This window comes from Mauremys mutica, chromosome 12, assembly GCF_020497125.1.
Source record: "Mauremys mutica isolate MM-2020 ecotype Southern chromosome 12, ASM2049712v1, whole genome shotgun sequence".
NCBI lineage: Eukaryota > Metazoa > Chordata > Testudines > Geoemydidae > Mauremys > Mauremys mutica.
The window spans coordinates 70,016,126-70,036,387 of record NC_059083.1 but is presented as its reverse complement, the minus strand read 5'-3'; the positions used below and the strand labels follow the sequence as shown (position 1 = coordinate 70,036,387).

The 20,262-nt window shown below is 48.5% G+C and overlaps 2 protein-coding genes across 3 annotated transcripts; one reads left to right on the top strand and one right to left on the bottom strand.

Annotated features, from left to right (window-relative positions):
- Positions 1-2,129: 2,129 nt before the first annotated feature.
- Positions 2,130-11,979, top strand: LRRC59 (leucine rich repeat containing 59). Of its 2 annotated transcripts, none has more exons than XM_044982714.1 (8): positions 2,130-2,228; positions 3,720-3,828; positions 4,398-4,457; positions 5,036-5,194; positions 5,565-5,669; positions 6,930-7,002; positions 8,363-8,536; positions 9,412-11,979. In XM_044982714.1, the coding sequence occupies exons 2-8, from the start codon at positions 3,724-3,726 to the stop codon at positions 9,654-9,656; spliced, it is 921 nt and encodes a 306-aa protein (XP_044838649.1). In that variant the 5' UTR covers positions 2,130-2,228; positions 3,720-3,723; the 3' UTR covers positions 9,657-11,979. The 2 variants fall into 2 exon arrangements, with proteins under 2 accessions (XP_044838649.1, XP_044838648.1); XM_044982713.1 differs by having other exon boundaries at positions 2,199-2,231; positions 3,718-3,828.
- Positions 11,330-20,233, bottom strand: EME1 (essential meiotic structure-specific endonuclease 1). The gene is made up of 8 exons (XM_044982711.1): positions 19,181-20,233; positions 18,968-19,098; positions 17,452-17,541; positions 16,911-17,032; positions 16,461-16,599; positions 15,322-15,437; positions 13,801-13,990; positions 11,330-12,476 (listed from the first exon to the last, which is right to left on the bottom strand). Exons 1-8 carry the CDS (start codon positions 20,004-20,006, stop codon positions 12,300-12,302), a joined length of 1,791 nt encoding a protein of 596 aa, XP_044838646.1. The 5' UTR covers positions 20,007-20,233; the 3' UTR covers positions 11,330-12,299.
- Positions 20,234-20,262: the final 29 nt, after the last annotated feature.

Genomic DNA, 20,262 nt, shown 5'->3' with positions numbered 1-20,262 from the left:
GCCAGCCGGGCTTCTTGTTCAGTTAGACGTGACTCTCCCTCCAGATGCAGCCAGGTAACCTAACTGGCCCCTCAAACCCACATTAACCCCTTCACAGCCTGTGGGGTACACATCACATCACAGAGATCAGGAAACTGAGGCACAAGCAGCCCCATGGCAAGATAAGCAGGGAGAGACCACAGAATGCCAATTCCACAGGGAACATAGATGCTAAATAATTGCCCCAGTTTAAGGAGACACAGCACTCCCTTGGATCCATGATACCTCAGTTACATCAGGGCCAAGGCTAGCCCCTTGGGTTTATTTTAGCACCCAGGCTTGTCATGTAAACAGAGATCAACACATGTGTGCAGAAGGATTTAGCATCCAGTATCTAGTGGGCTCTCTGATTCACATGGGGAGCTCCCACCTCCCCAGAATAACAGGGCTTGATGTATCCTGAAGAAAATGGATCTAATAAATTTAGTAGCTGGAGGATGAAGTTGTTGCTTTGGGGGAAGGACCAATTTTAGGGGGAATAAACACCTGGATTTGAGTGAGCATCTGAAGAAGATTAAAAGTGTCTCAAAAGTGACGTGTGGCAGAGATCACAATGGTGGCAACTGGAAAACTCTTAAAACTCTCTGCATGGGAGAAATCCCAAAGACTGAAACCAAAACTCGAGCAGAGTGTCAGATACGTTAAAGCACTGTAGCTCTGGTACAGGTTTAATAAGGGGGCTTCAGAGCCCCTATCAGACACAGCTACTAAGGGGAAATAATGTCACCCTCAACTGTGTTAAACAAAGCATTGCTAGCAAGGGCCTTCTCCTCCTTGCCCGCTGCTCCCACCTTCACCCCTCCCGCCTGCCACCTCTTTCCCCATCTCCCACCTTCACCCCTCCCCTTTGTCCCCCTGTCACCTGCTCCCACCTTCACCCCTCCCCACCTCTCCCCTCTTGCCCCCACCTTCACCCCTCCCCTTCCCTGCCACTTCTGCCCCCCCCTCGCCTTAACCCTTCCCACTTCCCCTCACTCCCACCTACTTCACCTCTCCCCACTTGCCCCCTGCTCCCACCTTCACCCCTCCCCTCCCCACCTCTCCCCACTCGCCCCCTGCTCCCACCTTCACCCCTCCCCTCCCCTCCCCACCTCTCCTCACTCGCCCCCTGCTCCCACCTTCACCCCTCCCCTCCCCACCTCTCCCCACTCGCCCCCTGCTCCCACCTTCACCCCTCCCCTCCCCACCTCTCCCCACTCGCCCCCTGCTCCCACCTTCACCCCTCCCCTCTCCAGCTCTCCCACTCGCCCCCTGCTCCCACCTTCACCCCTCCCCTCTCCACCTCTCCCCACTCGCCCCCTGCTCCCACCTTCACCCCTCCCCTCACCTCCCCTCCACTCCCCACCTCTCCTCACTCGGCCCCTGCTCCCAACATCACCCCTCCCCTCTCCACCTCTCCCCACTCGCCCCCTGCTCCCACCTTCACCCCTCCCCTCCCCTCCCCACCTCTCCCCACTCGCCCCCTGCTACAACCTTAAACCCTCCCCTCTCCAGCTCTCCCCACTCGCCCCCTGCTCCCACCTTCACCCCTCCCCTCTCCACCTCTCCCCACTCGCCCCCTGCTCCCACCTTCACCCCTCCCCACCTCTCCCCACTCGCCCCCTGCTCCCACCTTCACCCCTCCCCTCCCCTCCCCACCTCTCCCCACTCGCCCCCTGCTCCCACCTTCACCCCTCCCCTCTCCACCTCTCCCCACTCGCCCCCTGCTCCCACCTTCACCCCTCCCCTCCCCACCTCTCCCCACTCGCCCCCTGCTCCCACCTTCACCCCTCCCCTCCCCACCTCTCCCCACTCGCCCCCTGCTCCCACCTTCACCCCTCCCCTCCCCACCTCTCCCCACTCGCCCCCTGCTCCCACCTTCACCCCTCCCCTCCCCACCTCTCCCCACTCGCCCCCTGCTCCCACCTTCACCCCTCCCCTCCCCACCTCTCCTCACTCGCCCCCGGCTCCCACCTTCACCCCTCCCCTCCCCACCTCTCCCCACTCGCCCCCGGCTCCCACTTTCAGCCCCCCTCACTTCGCTCGCTCAGCCGGGAGCCGCTGGCCCTGCAGAGGGCGCCGCTCTGCCCATCCTCCTCCGGGCTGAGCGTGGGGCCCTCTTGGCCAGCGGGCCGGCTCGTTGGCGCTGGTGGGCTGAGACGGGGACGTGGATGCGGAAGTGGCTGGCAGCAGAGGAGTGGGGCGGCGCGGTGAGTGCGGGGCCCGAGGGGAGGGGTCGCTCCGCCGGCTCTGGTCGGGGCCCCTGTGCGGGGGCGGCCAGGGAGCATTGGGGGGGTCCCTGTGCGGGGGCGGCCAGGGGTATTGGGAGGGGGGTCCCTGTGTGGGGGCGGCCAGGGGTATTGGGAGGGGGGTCCCTGTGTGGGGGCGGCCAGGGGTATTGGGAGGGGGGTCCCTGTGCGGGGGCGGCCAGGGAGCATTGGGGGGGTCCCTGTGCGGGGGCGGCCAGGGGTATTGGGAGGGGGGTCCCTGTGTGGGGGCGGCCAGGGAGCATTGGGGGGGTCCCTGTGCGGGGGCGGCCAGGGGTATTGGGAGGGGGGGTCCCTGTGCGGGGGCGGCCAGGGGTATTGGGAGGGGGGGATCCCTCTGTGGGGGCGGCCGGGGAGCATTGGGGGGGTCCCTGTGGGGGGGCGGCCAGGGAGCATTGGGGGGGTCCCTGTGCGGGGGCGGCCGGGGGTATTGGGAGGGGGGTGTCTTGCTCTTGGTCCCTTGGGGGGAAGCCCTTGCTGGGCTGGGGCGCCCCCACAGGGGCTGGGGTTGATGGGACCCGGGGTCGCCTTCTCTCTATGCAGTGTCCGTAAAGCCCCCCGGCTTGAGGCGCCTGGGGATGCGCCCCGCTCCTGCCTTTGTGCTCCCCGCCCCCTTTACCAGAAGCAAGGGAATAAAAGCAGCAAAGTGGCAGCAGGATGTGCTGGGCCAGAGTCCGGGAGCTGGGGCAATGCACTGTTCAGCATTGCCTCCTCCCCATCTATCCAGTCACCCCCTCCACTCGGGATCATGTTACCTCTCTTGTACTTCTCCCCTTCAGACAGAGAGCTCTCTTCACAAACACCCTGGGGCATCCCACTCCCATCCCCCCAAAACCTCAACCCTCGGACAGAGGGGCAAACAGAAACTTCACAATGTTTTCACTGGATTATTTCTGAGAAAATAAAACTCTTGCTCAGTCAGAAAAGCCTTGAAGGTGCACGCTGTGACCTACGCTAGGGGTCTCTATCAGGCATCTCACATTGAGGTTGCCAGTCCATATCCAGCTTGAATTGGTAAAGAGGAACAACCAATAGTTTTCCCATTTGGTGGGCTGTTCAGTAGCCTCTGCTAAATGAGTTGGTGGGCTGTCAATCCAGTTCCCAGTAGGCAAGTTGCAAAAACCACATCCTCAGTTAGCCTGAACTGGCAAACGCTGGCACCTGGACCAGCAAGATCTGAATGGCCCAGGGGGACCAAAATATCCCTGGCCTCTAAAGGAGGTCCTTAAAGGTTACAATTGAGGCATACTTGCAGGGCATGACAGCTGTCATTACTCCTGCTGTACTTGTTAGGTAGATATAGATTAAAAGAAAATCTGGAGGCTTGTTAAAATGTATTGGTGCCCCCTCCTCTATTCCTTGTCTTTTTCCCGTTCCAAGAATGGGAAGGCTCTTTGCTGAGCCACTTGAGACTCCGAATTTATCTCTCAATAGGATCATGGCAAAAGCTGGAGGAAAAGGAGTAAACCTGAAAGACAAACTTGATGGCAATGAATTGGACTTGAGCCTGAGTGACCTGAATGAGATACCAGTCAAAGAACTGGTCAGTATCAGTCTTTCTTGGGGGATGTAAGGTATTGCAGGGGAGCTTCTGAGATTACACCCGGTCTTTGTGAATGTACTAGTCATTGGGGTGGGGAGGTGGGGAGATTCCTGGGAATGCCTTGGGCCCTCTGTAAGTTTTGTGGTTTTTATCAGCTCGAGGTGTTGCCAGTTGTGCGTTTGGAAGGCACAACTGGTCTGAAGAAAAGGGGAAGAGAAGGATACACAGTCTTGAACTCTTCCTGTCATCCTGACTTTTGGTGGTTGAAGTGACCTGAAGAAGAGAAGGTTCCCAACTGATTTAACAAATCTGATGGATTGTGGGTTAAACTGATGGTGTGGGTGAAGAACCTATTTCAGGGGGAGCACTGTTCATAAGCCCCTGAATTTGAGTGAGATGTAAGAGTCTTCAAAGATAACTCGAATGGTAGCAACTGGGGAGTTCTTAAAACTCCATGTATGGGAGAAATCCCAAAGACTGAAACAGAAACTTAAACAGCAGGGTATCAAATGTATTAAAGTACTGTAGCTTTGATATAGGTTTAATTTAGTTCTTTGGCTCTTTTTCAGGCTGCCCTTCCAAAGGCTACCATATTGGATTTGTCCTGTAACAACCTCACTTCCCTGCCGGTAAGATGAGCGAGAAGCTTTGTGGAGGAGGGAAGGGTCTGTTTGGAAATATCTTTGGAAAGGTACAATCATCCTCCTTCATGAGAGGACCAGGCGGGAGTGTGGTAACTAGCAGTTCTCTTAGCTTCTTGGGAGGATGAGTGACACTGTCACCATTACAGAGGGGTCAGTATAGGTGATTGACTTTTACTGAGGTTGGCTGGCATAGCAGATTAGCTGTGCTTTCTTATAGAAAATGAGAGTGTACTCAGTGAAGATTAAAGCAGCTTCCATTCCAAAGTGCTCTACCAGCTGGATACCAAAAGCACCATTGTATGTCTTATTTTCATTGTAATTATATTGCTATGTGTAGCCCTGTTTAGGAGACTAGCCACTGTTTCCTACCTCACAGTCCGAGGGTAGAGGGGGAAGAGAGTAACTTTCCTCCATCACACAAGCAGCTTTGTAATGAGTCCAAGTCCATGTAGATCTTCCCCAGCTCCCTGCAGTGTGCAGCTTACGCTAGCTGCTATATCTGTTATTCCTTAGTAAAGATGATTGACAAGTTGTAAACTTCTTCACTCCTGTTTGGGTTCTAGTCGGACTTCAGCAGTTTGACCCACCTGGTGAAACTTGATCTGAGTAAAAATCAGCTTCAGCAGCTCCCCTCAGACTTTGGTCGCCTGGTTAACCTGCAGCACCTGGATCTCCTGAACAACCGATTAGTCATGCTACCAGTCAGTTTTGCACAGCTCAAGGTAAAACCCCTCTGCTAGGCAGTTTACGTAAGGCCTTGGAGTGCAGCCCAGAGTCTCATGATTCTTCTGAAGTTGATTTCTCTGGTAAAATGTCAGTCTCTCTGCCAGCAGACCACTATGAGCTCCAAAATGCAACTGGGATCTGCAGCACTGCCCTTGACAAAACTTCTACGGTTTTGTTACAATTAAACTCCTGCCTGAAATCTGCACTTGTTTCCCATCTCTCTTTCATTCATGTGACAACTAAATAGCTCTTTGTTTCTGCTTTGAACTCTATAGAATGAACACAGCCTTGTTTGTGCTCTTTCTTTAACACTGTGCTGTTGTGTGCCTACTCTAGCCTGGTCCCATTTGTGTTTCCTTCCTGCAGAATCTGAAGTGGTTGGATCTGAAGGACAACCCCTTGGATCCTACCCTGGCCAAAGTGGCAGGAGACTGCCTGGATGAGAAGCAATGTAAACAGGCCGCTATCAGAGTAAGGAAATTGCTCTGCATTTTATTCTTGTCTTTATACATGGATTCCATGGCTGTTCTTTCTCCTCCTCTTGCTTGGAGGCTCTCAACACAGCAATTTTTAAGGTATCGGTCAGGAGGGCAATGAGGGACAGGCTAATCCCATTCAAAGCCAATATTAATCCTGCAATGATTTCATAAGTGCCCTGACCGTTGATCTAGGAAGTGAGCTAAGCAGGGTGCTCAGCCTGAGGTGGCATTAAGAGTGAGCATTTAAATGTTGATCACTAGGAAAAAGATGTACTGAGAAAAATAATCCATATCCAGCTTTGCGCTTCTGAAGAAGTGCTGGCAATCTGTAGGCTTGTGTGAAGAGTTACTGCTGGGAGCCATGGAGCAGGGCTAGAGCAGGTTGGAGCCTATGCTGCTGCAATTCTCTGCCATTCCTGAGGCAGGGATCACATCCCCTTTTTCAGCCCTAGAAAAACCATGTGATCATGGAGCAGTGGATACACCTAGTACCAGCGCACAGGCTGCAAGGAGGATTTCTTTTTTTAATGGAGAGATTTTGTCTGACCCTGAAGCAGCAGTTTTGGGACCAAAGCTGAGACAGTGCTCCAAACACTCAGCAAAGTCATGGAAGTCTCAGTGGAGCTGCACAAAATTGCACCAGCTGAGGATCTAGCCCAATGCAGATTTTATTAGACATTCCTTTATCAGACGTGTATGTATCCTGGTAGATGACATCATCGGGTTGGGGTTCACCTCTTGTGTAGAAAAGTCAAATCAGTGTCTATGTCACAGCTTTCTTCATCATTAACGTGTCTGTTACCTCACTTTCATGGTCAAAGCCCAGTGTATTGTGAGGCAAGTTGGACCTAAGCAAGGGCTCCTGGAGTCTGTGGCAGCCTCACTTAAATTAAGTAGTTGTTTGTATTATTCATTTTCATGTTTAAGTCATATAATCAGTATGGTGTCTCCTCTTGTTAAAATAAACTAAAATATTAGCTTGTCCTAGCACTGAATTACGGGGTGTTTATTTTTGGTACTGATGATGCATACCTTCAATGTGGAGGTTGTGGGGTAAATCTGGAGGTTGTGGCATCGCTGTAAGAGCCACCTGGGACTCCCTTGTATTCTGCTACATAGAATTAGAAGTCAATCCCAGAGGAATGCATTCCTTCTCCCACTTATGGCTGCATTCTAACGCTGTTTCCATATTAAGAGGATAATGCAATGAATCTGCTGCATAGATCTCATGCTGTTGTCTTGGATCTTGCAGGTGTTGCAGCATATGAAAACTCTCCAATCTGAGCAGGATCGAGAAAGACAACGAAGGCTACAAGCAGAGCGAGGTAGGCACATGACGCCCCCCACCCACTTACCGCTTTAGGCTTTTTTCTGGGTCCATTGATTACATATCCAAACCAGCTGATTCTGCCCTTCCAGGGCAGCTAACAAAGACTGTTCCAAATATCTTGGTACTGAGGACCTACAGAATATTTGTTTTGAATTGGAGGTGGAGGAAGAGGTCCCTTAATAGCCAACTGCTTAATCCTGTGAAAGGGGAGAGAGGCCTGGTCCACTCTAGAGGAGAGGCATGGGCCTCTGGAGGACCAGATGGGTAACTGCAAAAAGGCCTGATGGGTTGTGGGTTCCTGATATGTCTTGGGAGGCCCACTAAAACCTAGAGGCTGATTTTACTTCAGTATATCTTGGAAAATGATTTCCATGCTGATACACCATACTGGAGAACTGCCTTTCTTCTTAAAGGGGATCATTTTCCATAAGCACCTTCTTTTTCTTCCCTTCTTGAAAGGGTAGTGTGGCTTGAGTGCTGGAGCAAGAGAACGGGAGTCTTACTGTTACTCACTGTGAACATGTCACACAGGCCTAGTCTACACTGACAAAGTTCAGAGCTTTAATTCACCACAAGTAGAAGTGCTAGTGTAGAGACGGTTCAGTTGTTTTACCTCAACAGTGCTAAAAAGGCATGAGGCCTTTCCACAAGGTGCTTGCACGAATGTTATTATCATTGATGAATTATGGGTACAAACTTTGAATGTAAATGAACCCTTAAAGGAACATTAACAAACTGAAAAATCACATTTGTCTGAAAACTAATACTGAAGATTACTATAGTTCAAAAGTTAGTGACAAACATTTATTTCAATATACTTTGTGCATTTGACAATACTCGGTGCAGGGTTGTTTGTGAAACAGACCCTTATATTAATGAGGGCAGAAGAACCCTTAATTTTTAAAAAACAATTAAACTACTACTTCTCAGGGACTACTATATAAAGAGTCCTCTATCAAACTAGGATTTCTTTAAAATTAATCCCGTTAATAAAATTTAAGTTGACAGTGTCCCTTTAACCTTTGTGCTTCCATTATATGCATCTGTAACATGGGGACAGTGCTTCATATGTGGTATTGTGGGGCTCAGTTAATGCTTGTAAAGTGCTAGGATCTCTGGATGAGAGATGTTATTGACCAAGTGTAAAGAATGAGGAGTGTGTAGATTTTTTCACTGACTCACATAAGACTACTTCCAGGAGAGAATAGATCCAAAGGAGGAAGACGGGGAGTGCATCCAACGCTTCTGGACGATAAAATGGGGCAGTTATTTCATTGCTTTACCTTCCCAGTGGGGAAGAGCAGTCATGCAGCACTTATTACAGAAGGGGAAAAAATGTTTGTGTTGGTCCTCAGAAATGGAGAAGAAGCGTGAAGCAGAGCAGCGAGCAAGGGAGGCTCAGGAGAGGGAACTCCGGAGGCGAGAGAAGGCAGAAGAAAAGGAACGCAGGAGACGGGAGTATGATGCACTAAGAGCGGCAAGGCAAGAGATGGAAACACAAACGAAAAAAGAAAGCAGTGAGATCCCAAGTAAGTCAATTGTAGATTCAAATGAGAAATATCCACCAAGGACCAGGTGTATTCCGTAGAGTAGTGTAACTCTTCTCATCTATATTTTGGCACAGTGTAGGAGAAATAGGTGGAAGAGAATGAGCAAGAACCTTACCATTGAAGTGTATCTACCTCCAGCTCCACCATGCTTTTAATAGTGCCAGATTATGTAGCAAGATGGTAGGAAGTAGTCTCTCGTGTTGAATATGGTCAAGGGGTGGGGGAATCAGACCACAGTGGTAGAGCTAGTTCAGAATTTTGCAATATATGAATAACTCTGGGAGAACAAGCAGAACTTCAACATATTTGCAATTGATGGAGCTCTTGATTACTGATCTGCATGATTCAAAGTTCTGCAATTGCTGCTAAGGAATATTTCCTCTGCCTCACAAAATTGAATGTACCTTAAAAATCCTGCAAAAAAGGCTTCTTAACATGAGTTTAATGCATTTCGTCATCTTCATAGCTGTTTGCTCATCTGGATGTGGGCATTATGGTTGTTTTCTGAGAGATCAAAAATATCTGCTTCTTGAAAAGAAATATGTATTGTTTCATCCTTTGTGGATGGGGCCTGTGCATATGTTTAGAACTGAGGAAAGCCAGGGAAATCTGAGATGGTGTAGTGATTTTCTTGTTATGGAAGAGCTAAACATGTGGCATAGCATTTTACCATAAGGGACTCAGATCTGCATGTTGGATGTTATAGGGACACAGATTTCTCTTGATAAGTTTCACCCACGAAAGCTCATGCTCCAAAACGTCTGTTAGTCTATAAGGTGCCACAAGACTCTTTGCTGCTCTTGATAAGTGACTTGGTCTTCCCATTCTCTGTCCCGCAATTTATATCATTACAGAGCTTTCATCAGTTTCTCATCCATCTCAGCTGCCCCGGCACAGGCGCTCCTGGTTCCAGGCATTGTTGAAGCTGCTGCTCTTGATATTTCTGTGTGCCCTTAGTACTGTGGCTGTTTGTCGGGTGACGGAGCTGCAGCGCCAGTCTCTGTGCATCAGCGTGAACGCTCTCTATGAGGATGTGGTAACTGCTCTGCAAAGCCACAAAATTGTGCAAAATGTATTACATCAGAACTCGCAGCAGTGATGCTGCTACCTGGACATGTGCATTGTCAGCATCTCTTGCCACCATTGACACAGCCAGAATTCCTATGGAATTGTGTTCTGGTGAAACTGCCTTTAATCAGTCAGCACTGGATTTGCTGGTCCATTCAGAACAGAGCAGAACTACTGCTTAGATCATTTTTGTTGTGCTTGTGTCTCAGCTGGTCTGCAACTCCTGTTGTTTGCTAACATTAAATTAGAACATGTTAAGACTCTCTCCCTCGCTCATGGAGCAGGAGGTTGCCAGTCAATAGAGGAGTGAGGAAAGCCATAACCCATCTGGGTAACTATGGCCCTGTAAGGAGGTGGAGTATATCCATCTTCTTGCTGACACTTGCAAGAAGGTTCATGCAAACCTTTGCTAAAATCAGTGGTGGTGTGGCTGTATGGTATAGAAATATACATAAGCCCATTCCAGGACCCATTAGAAGTATGTAGGATGGCTGTGTATTGATACATCAGGGTGGCGGAGTGATGAAATGCTATTGAAATAAGAATTGTCAGCTTTGTCAATATAACAGTTTTCGCAGCAGTTTGGTGTCTGATTCTGAGCTGGATATTTACATTGTTTACACACATTTGTACAGTGCCTCAGTTTTGATTAGGAGCTTGCATGCTAACATATTTTACTATTACACCATAATGCGACCACTAACCTGAGCAAGCTAGTGTCAAAACAGCTATTCTGAGGAAAGACTTGGCAGCCATGCAGACTGGTTTTCCCTGAGTGAGAGCTGGAGCAGGCTCCAGGAGGATTGTTGAAAGAGGACAGCGGTGCTACAGCTAGCCATCAAAATAGAACCTTTCACCTCCACCCTATGTTAGGGACAGTATTAGTTAATGGGTGACACTAGGATACAGTATCATTAAGACACCTGGGCAGAACCCATCATATATTAGAAGCCATTCTCCATAAAGTGTCTCAAACTGGCCAGCTTCACATTAGCATCCTCTTGTTTCTGCAGGTCACCTTGTCTGCTAGGGCCTTAGCAGTATAGGATCTTGTACTGCCTTTGTGTTTGAAGTGTAACAGCCTACAAATTCTGGTGTTTTGTGCCCCTGAGATTCAGCACAGCTGTTCTGTTGCTGTACAGCAGGGGGTGGGATCACTGTACTCACACATCCCCAGTATTTAATTTCCAACAGTTCATCACAGAAAGGAAGATAAGCCTGCCCCTGTGCTGTTTAATCCAACCGGACAAAAGGTAATGGTACTGCTCCCTGGCTCAGTTGTAACAGAGTGGTGAGGGGGTTTTAGCTAAAAGGAAGATACACTGCAGGCTGTTCCAGTGGCACACTACTTAACCCACAGAGGGAAGTTCAGACATGGAGTACCTGACAGTTGTACCATACACTACCACCATAATGCTGAAACAAGTGCTTGCTTTTTATCTGAATAGCATGTTGTTCTGAGGTGCTGCAACTACTGTTTATGAACCATCAGTACCCCCCTTATAGGCACAGGTTGTTGCTAGTAGAGGAGTGTGTTCTACCGGACAACTGTTCTAGTGAAGTTTGCCTCATGGGAGAAAGACCTGTAGCAGTCAGCTGATGCACTGGTAACAATATTAAAATTTATATCACAGACTAACAGTAGGACTATTCGAACGGCAATGCAAAAAATCACTAGCTGTAGTGATGATCCCAGCATGGATGTATTAGAGAAAAATGGATATTTTCTGCTCTGTAGTGTCACAAGTGCAATAAGTTATATACATTGCATAGCATTTGACTTTACTTAGTGCTCATTTCAATAACTGCTTTGTTACATGAATACTGAAAGACCTCAGCTGCCCTCACACATGTATTTGAGTGCTGATGGCTTCAGGGGAAGTGAAGTGCACATACCAAAGGCAGATGCTCCCTAGCTTAAAGCATCTCTTGCTGCAAATAAAGCCTGTTAGAGCTCCACTCAGCCTCTAATCCATAAATCACACTTCAGGCCCCCATCGATCAAGCTGCAGCTGGAGCCTTTGAGTCAGTGCAGGTCTAAACTTTGTACCTGAGTGGGATACAAAACATCTTTCATTGTTGAGGGGTGGGGGGAATTCTTTCTTTCTATACCAGAGATAAAATTCTCCCATTCTAATAGACTACAGGGTTGTGCTGTTTCCAAGCAAGTGTTATTAGACAGCTATGAATGAGCCAATGTCTCTCCAGTATTAGCGTTAGGTTTTGGGTTTTTTTTAAACTCACTGGTGTGGGAAAGGACAAATAGTAGCAGCTGATTTCCTTAAAGGATGACACTGGAAATAGCTTGGCTCATGTAGAGGAGAGCTGGCCCCATACAGCAATCCTAATACATCGAAGAGTAAAGATTTATTCCCAGGACAGAAAATGCAATTTATCACGGGCAGAAAGAAACTATCACTACTGCACTTGAGGGCAGTATCACAGCACCTTGGCCAAGGAAAACATCTCAGTGCCATCTGAAAACACCACCTGTAGAGCATTTCAGGCATCCTTGTGCCACAGGGCAGGTGTTCTCCATTGCAGGCTTCAGAAACAGATTAAGTCTTTACAAGCAAGACCCATGACTCCCATTTATTAGTTAATACACTTTTCCTCCTAGAAGGGAGATGAATACGTTTAACCAGGCAACCAGTAAAATCCATGTTCTCTTGGGCTAGCCAGTTACATCAAGAGAGAGATCAGGATGGTGAGAGGTCATCTGCAGGTAAATCCGTTTGGAGAGTTCTGGTCCAATCCGCCGTGATGTGGCAGTTACGCCATTGCCACGGCGCACAGGTATGTCAGCGAGAAGGTTCTGTTGCTCCCGCTCTGAAAGGCATCTACGATAGGCCTAAAAACAGGACAAAGGAATGGTGATTTCATCCATTGTCACATTCCTTTGTCCACAGAGGGGAAGGGTTTCTTCACTGCTTCAGACTTTCATGTTTTACACTCCTTTTATCAGTTCTCCCACCAGACCTCACTTGGTAGCCAAGCGGCAGCACCCACTGTCAGCAGGAATTCAATACGTACAGACTATGTGCACTGTTAGGACTGTGCCATGAACACAACTGTAACAGAAAAATGTGCAGCCTGGATACATCTAGAACAGCCAGCGCTGCTTTACTTATGCAGGACTGGAGATACATTTTCCCTCTCTGCAAGAGGAACACTTATTCAAGCAAGTGAGGGTATGAACTTTAGTAAGACAGATCTCCTCTCAATAGCTTCATTCTGCTCTGAATGCCAGTCTGTGACTTTCTGCCAAAGTCAGTGGATGCAGAGAAGTCATGTCTTCTGTCACTTGCATTTAAAGCCTTCGACTCAAACTGCATCAGTCACCACTGTTGAGGAGTTTCAACAAATCCTGTGAGCGGCTTGTCTACACTGGGAGTTAATCCAGAATAGTTATTCTTGATTAAATCAGGTGTAGATGCTTATTCCAAATTAGTTTAATCCACTTTAGGAGTGGATAAAAACAAACTAAGTCTTGAATCAAAGCATCCACACATTCAATTCATCAGGAATAGTCTGCTTTAAATTCACACCCTGCTTTATCCCAGATTAATTTTCAGACGCAGACGTGCCTCACATCTGAAACTTTCAGGCTCGAGGTACCTCCTGCCAGAAGCACAAGGGAAGGTTCCTTATGAACTACCACTAATTATTTCAACTATTTGTGGCGGGTGGGAGTGAACAGGAAAAGAGCCTGTCAGGCAGTGTCAGTTCTTCCATAGATTACTCTGGTGTCCTATAAAAACAGCTCTCCTTGTTGTCAACATCTCCCTCACATGCCATCTAATGCTTAAAGCAAAGGAATTAGGAGACTGGAGTTTTATTCCTGGCTCTGTCACTAACTCATTGGAGTGCTGAGGCTGGGTTACAATCTGTGCCTCACTTTTCTCTTCTGTAAAATGGGGATAAGGGCCACCGTTGGAAGTGTTTTGAGAGCCACCAATGAAAGGCGCTATGGAAGTACAAAGTGTTTGCCACGATTACCCCATGCACTGCCATGAGGGGACTGGGTGTTTCAAACTAAGTATTTTAAGCTGACATGGGATCAGTATCTCAGAATTAATCTCTATGACGTTATTTAACCCAAGTAACATTCTTCCCCTCATTGCATTAGTAGCTGTGTGCGCACAACTGTATCAATAACCGCAGAGCACCCTTACCTGATCCAGAAGCAGCGGAGAAGGGTATGCGGCCACAATGGCGCTGGCCATCTCCAGACTGACCCGGTTGAACTGTTGGATCTGCCTCTTCCAAACCTGCGAGAGTCCCTTCCCTGAGCGGTCCACCTTCACCCCTCTACACCACTCACTCTCCAGGTAGAAGGAGAAGCCGGTCTTTTCTCGCTCTTGCCTGCAGAGGGCACAGAAGGGAAGGAGAACAAGACAAATCACAAAACTTATCTTTTGTTTCTCTCTCCAGTTATCTGTTGAGAGATGCAATGGCCACAGAGCAGGGAACCTTCACATCCAGGACAGAATTGGAGATCAATAATATCAAGGTAGATGTGCAAAATCTGACTTCCTTTCCCTATAAGTGTTAGCAAGATCCTTTTATTGGGGTGGAAAATAACCAGAGCTTGGCACATTAGAAGCAGGGCTAGCTATAACAAAGGGCACAGCGGCAGCTATGCTGGCTTTGTGCTACCAGGGGATTCCTCTTAGCAAGAGCAGCCTCAGGCCCCCTTTTGGCAGCACAAAAGGAACTGGGTATAGGGCAGAAACTGGTCTAAATAATCTCTGCTTTTATTTTTTAATACCAATGGCCCTGCACTATGAGCAACCCTGCAACAAACCAATGCACGTGTAATCTAGGGAAACAGAATTCAAGCTGTCAAACAGACATTATAAGTAGCATATAAAAGAATTTTAAAGGTTTGTATGTTTTCATGGATGATATTGTGAAACAGACAGTGAAGCTGCTGTGATGGGTGTGCTAGTATGGGGTTCAACTTTATACTGCTGGGGAATGACCTGTGAGAACAATTACAACAGTGTGTCGTCTTATGATCATCTGCTAAACGGGGATTCTGCCTCAGTGACATCTCTCAAATCACAAATATTTTCAGGTTGAAACATAAAAGCTGGTGCTGTAACGACTGAATCCAGCTAGAGGGCAGAGGCTTCCTTATTTACATCCTCTTTCCACCTCCAAACACAGATTGAAAAGAAGATCTTGCTTGACACCCTCTCTCAAGTCAGACTCCAACACTGACTAGGAGAAACAGTTCTAGGGGTTGTAGCCCAATGCACCACCTGTTTCAATGCAAGAGGCACTAACACTGTCTGCTTTAAGGCACCTCATCAATGGCTGCTCAGCACTGCCTGGTCTTTGACGATGTGTCCTCACTGTGAAAAAAGTATATTCTTAACTCAGGTTAAAGTAGCAACGAAGACACTGCAACTCAGCTTTTAACCCAGGTTCAACCCCAGGCTGCCCTACAAGCTTTAACTCGTGCTGCTTACCCAAGTTAAAGCAGAGCCACTGTGTCTTCACTGCTATTTTAACCTGAGTTAGCTAACTTGAGTTAAGAACACACCCTCTCTTTGCAGCAAAGAATGTACTATGCCGTGTAGCACTGAAGTAAGGCTGTATGATTACTGTTCCCTCCATACTCATGGAAATGAGGCCTCTCCAAAAGCAAGTTAGCTTATAAAATAAATCCCATACGCTCGCTCACTCACTTGAATGGTGCTTCAGCTACTGCTTTGGTGAACGTACTGGCAAAGTCTCCAAGTTCCTTCCAACTCTCGAGGATTCTAACCTGGACTCCTGTGTGAAGCTGCAGATCGACCAATGCCTGTAGATATGATAGGACCCAAGAGTGAGTGAGGTGACTCATCCCCGACTCCCCCAGCACACACCAGCCTCAAATCCAATCCCTACCCTTTTTGCTTAGGTCAGACATTTAGGGGATGTTTTGGGAGGGGACACAAACCTAAGAAGCCTCCGAAAACAGCCACACTTGATCAAGAAGCCAAACAACACATACAAGATTGTGAAGTGACAGGGGCCTTCATAGGACTTAGCATCAGAGGTGGCAAGGTGTTTTTGGGACACTGCCCCAGTCCCTTATTGCAGCCTGCTGTAGAACAAGAAGGCTGCCTCAAGTTAGCCACCTCCCCCACCTAGGAATAGCTAGTTTGAAGCATTAAAAGATACCGTTTGGGATGTTCTGGCCATTGCCTCTTGAGTTGCTCTATACAAAAAAGTGCTGCATGCCAATTTAATGCAATTTCAATTGTAGCAGATGACTGTCTCCATAAAGAGGCCCGTTTTGCACCATTTACCCCATCCAGTGTTCATTGCCACCTACTGCACACACTCTAGTTAGGGTTATCCACTGGGCTGTGAAGAATGATGGGTGTTACATCAGAGAGCTACATAAAGGGAATGACATCTGGAATTGACATGGAGGAGACACCCTGGTCTCCAGGGAGGTGGGATACGTGTGCAGTATTAGGGTCCTCTAGCAGCTAATCACAGATGAAAATCTCCATCTCATTCAGGCTGCCTCCCTAGCAGCAAGGAGAGTGCGAGAGAATGTGCTTAGACACAACACAGCCAAAAGAGAGAGAGAGAGAAAACCAAGCACCTGATTCTCACTAACATCAGAATCCCTGGGCCTATCCTGTTTCTATTAGATATGTTCAGGTCTGTTCCTCTTTGCCTATGGGAGAGAGCTGAGGCTGAAAGGCCCTACCCACAAACTCAGGTATTAAAGAGGGTTGAATTCCCCTCACCACAGAGTGGGTCTTCTCAGGTAAAATGCTAAATCATCGAGAGAGCCAGGAAAGGAGAATAATGCTCCAAGTTTACCCACTTCTTCCACTTCCACCCTGGACAGCTCTGGGCCAGAATCCCGCTTTCCCTTCCGTTTTTTCTGTTTCCCTTGTCCTTCTACTTGGCTTCCATTCAGCACTGCCTGCCGCAGCTTCTTCCGGGACTGAACTTTGTGAGATCTGAGAAGAGAAACAATAGCCCAGGAGTTCACATCTGCTCCAGTGCCAGCAGAAGGCACTGTGGGAATGGTGCAGGAGTGCAGGCTGCTGGGGAGCTCACAGTTACCAGCTGTCCCCAGTAGGGGACACTGTATGAAACAGTGAAGGAACTCTGGTTACAGAGGCTCTTCCTGCAGTTTTTCATGTTTCAGCCTTCGCCAGTAGGAAATACAAGTAATGATGCAGAACACCTCTGGCATTCTAGCTGTGGCCACTGCCAGCACTTATTCTGCAAGAAACACCATAGAAATCTCTGAAAGAAGAATTCTAACCTGAAATATTTTTCTAGTTCAACTACAGCCAGTGCTAGAGTTTTCCCAGGAGCTCTCTCCATGACACAAGCTACGAAGCTCCGTAAAGTCTCTTTTGGTCCTTCTGTGCCACCCTGGACTTCCTGCAAAGAGAGCCAGAAAATAGAACTTAAACCCCCCTTTGAACCATACAGTTCAGGACAACACTAGCAAAGAGCAACCTCAGGCCCCAGTCCTGCAACTGAAACTGTGCAGATCCACTTGCAGAACTGGAGGTTTCAGTGCTGCAGTTAAGTCAAACATGCAGAGAGATTTCTGCCCTCCCAAGGCCTCCTTCCAATACAGCAGCAATGGGGCAGGGTGGGGACAGAGAGCAGGAGGTTCCATCTCAACAGTTCAGAAACCTTGACGACAACATTGGATATTCATAATGTTTTAAAACAGGTAAATTGTTATTCGTCCTAAGCCTCCAAAACAAACCTCCGTAAAAAGAGAAATGGGTAACCCAACTGTTTGAGCAAGGCAGGTTCGGACAGCACATAGAAACCACGAGCAACCTCACCTGCCTGTAGCTGTAGATCATGGATACAAAATCCTCCAGGCGAAGCAGAACCAGGATATTGGGTTCTTCTATCCAGCTGCCTTCTTCAACCTGCCCAGAGTTGAACACATACTGAATTCACAATATTTGTGAAAGCGATCCTATTCTGATCCTAGCTTCAGGTGTACCCAGGGTTTTAGCCGCAGATGAAACATTTCAGTCTGAGAGCTTGTTAATGACCCATCTCCCTTAAGTTGATGCTCCTGCTCATTGCTCACTAAAAGGAGGCAGAAGGGCAGAGTTACTCTGACTGCTGATGTGTTTTATAGTGAACATGTGGCATCAGTTTATTAGTAATCTGAGAGCGAGAGCGTGCAAAAGGCTGGGAACAGCAAGAGACCAGTGTGGCTGCAGAGAGCAGAGAAACATGACACCAAAGTGAAGAACATTAAGAGAGCTCAGCAGAAAGAAGTGTCTGAGGACATGGACAATTCATTGTGTTTATATAGCGTTAATAGATGGTATCAATCTGCTTTACAGAGTGTCACTAGTAGAGAAGATTCAACAAGGGGAAGTGGCACAGTGGCCTGAAGTGAGGGGAGCAAGTTCCAGATCACAGTGAACAACAGCTACCCTTCTGGGGAGGGATGAGAACAAGAGAGAGGAGTGAGTGACTGGGGCAGTAGATGGGCACAAGGTCAGAAATACTGTGGACAGAATGTCTATCGATAAGTCTGAATACCAGCAAAGGACTTTGAAATTGGATTCAAAGATGGCTAAGACGTCAGCAAAGGTAGCATGGAGGATGGGGATGTAACGGTTCCACTTCCGGAAGGAAAAGAAGTCTGGCCAGAGCATAGCTGAGATTTAAGAAGACCATAAGAGAGGGATTTGGAATAGTCCAGAATGGGAATAATGCATTTAAGAGGAGTAAGGCCAAGACGAGGACTGGCCCTATCTCAAGGGAGAGGCAAAACAGAAAGAGTTCAGATCAAGGAGAACATTCCAAGATTTCTGCCCTGGCAACCAAGGCTTGTGGTCCAGGTTTAGTCCATGTCTCTGAAATCACTAAAGGAGTTTTAACTCAGGAGAATGACCCTACTGCTGAATGCTTCTGAAATTAGTCTACCAGGAGCTGACAGAGCCATAGCAAGCAGTTAGTGTCGAAATGGGTGTTCTCTCACTAGACATAATGCCAACAGTTAAACGGCGGGGAGAGGGGGGAGATGACACAGGAAGCTTGAGAAGAAAGTAGCCAGAGTTACTGGGACTGGAAAAGACATGAGATGGGAAAAGTAAGTCTTGGAGTTTTTAGTTACATAGTATGGAGAAGAGCTAGTGAGAACAAGTGGGAAATGAAGTTTTGCATGCCAGGGAAAGACCAAAACGAAGTCAGTCTCATTTTAAGATTCTCTGGGTAGCTCACAGACAGACACAAGGCTACCACCAGTAACTGGAGATCACCAAGCAATACAACCCCAGGGGCTAAGCACAGAGGAAGAAAAAGGTGTAAACTTCAGACACTGTGGTCCCCTACCTGAGATGACCCAGCCCTCCTCCTCCTCCAGGTGATGCTACAGGGAACAGCCTGACTCTCAATCACACAGCCACAGTTCATGGCCTGCAAAGCACTGAGGACTTGCCCACCTCCTTCTATCTGCAAGAGAACTGAGATGGGTGCAAAGGTCAGGGATACACAATGAAGGCTGTCACTTAATTCAAAGCTGAAAGAAAAGATAAGGAATGGTACCTGGATCCAGCACCACTGTTATGTGCTTCAGGCACTCTTCTGGTCGCTGGGCCTTCAGCATGTTGGCAAGTGCCTTTTTCCTCTCTCGGTCCTGTTCCCGCTGCTCCTTCTGCACTTCCCGCTCTCTCCTCCTCTGCAACGCAGCCTGACGAGCCCTCTCTCTCTCCTCCTGGCTGTGTTTTGACTTCTTCTGAGGGGGAGACATTTCTGAACTTGCCTCTGCCACCAGAGGCCTGCTGCTCCGGGCTGGAGAGTCTGACAGGCAAACTGGAGGCCGGTGCAAAGGTACCCTCTTGGAATCCTCTGTGGCATCATCTTGGTCACTATCTGAAATTTCCCAGGATGAGACAGGGGTTTTTGTCTGGGTGTCAGAAGCCTTTGGCAGCAACTGTTCTCTGCAGTCAGTAACCACCTGTTCATAGTTCTGACGGAGCACAGTATCCCTAGCTTTACACACTGCATCACAGCTACTCGGTTGCTGGGCCTCAGAAAGCAAAATACTAGTTTTGGAGGACTCGCTGTTCACCAATTTCCCCCTTAGTCTTTCAGACAAGGGTATTATCTCCTCTTCCTCCTCACTCTCACTGCTCAGCCTTGCAATCGCATCCTTACAAGAGCTGGCTCGGTCAGAATCCTGGTTGCCAGGGAACTTTTCCAACCCCGGGGAAGGAGGAGAGGATTCCTCAGAGTCAGAGCTGCAGATCACCACAACTCTCTCCTTTGAAGGAGGCTGGCAGCTGCCGCTTTTTCCCGCAGGAGGCTGTTCCTTTAGAAAAGTGAACTTTGGCAGGTCCTCAACGTCGCTCTCATCCGACTGCAGGGCCATCGTGGTCAGTCCGTCCCGTCTAACGAGCAGCAGGCGGCATCTAGGACCGGGAAGCAGAGCCCTGAGGAGCCGGCTCCAGCCACTCCCCGTGCTGGGGTGGGCTCCTGACGGGGCTGGGTAACTTAATGGCCTGTCAGCGCGCGCCCCAGAGAGGTGACTCGGTCTCGGGCTTCAAGACCCAGAGAAATAAACCAATTTACCGCCTCAGGGGCCGGGGGGGGAGCACGAGCCGCCAGGGCGGGTTCCCCGTCCGCGC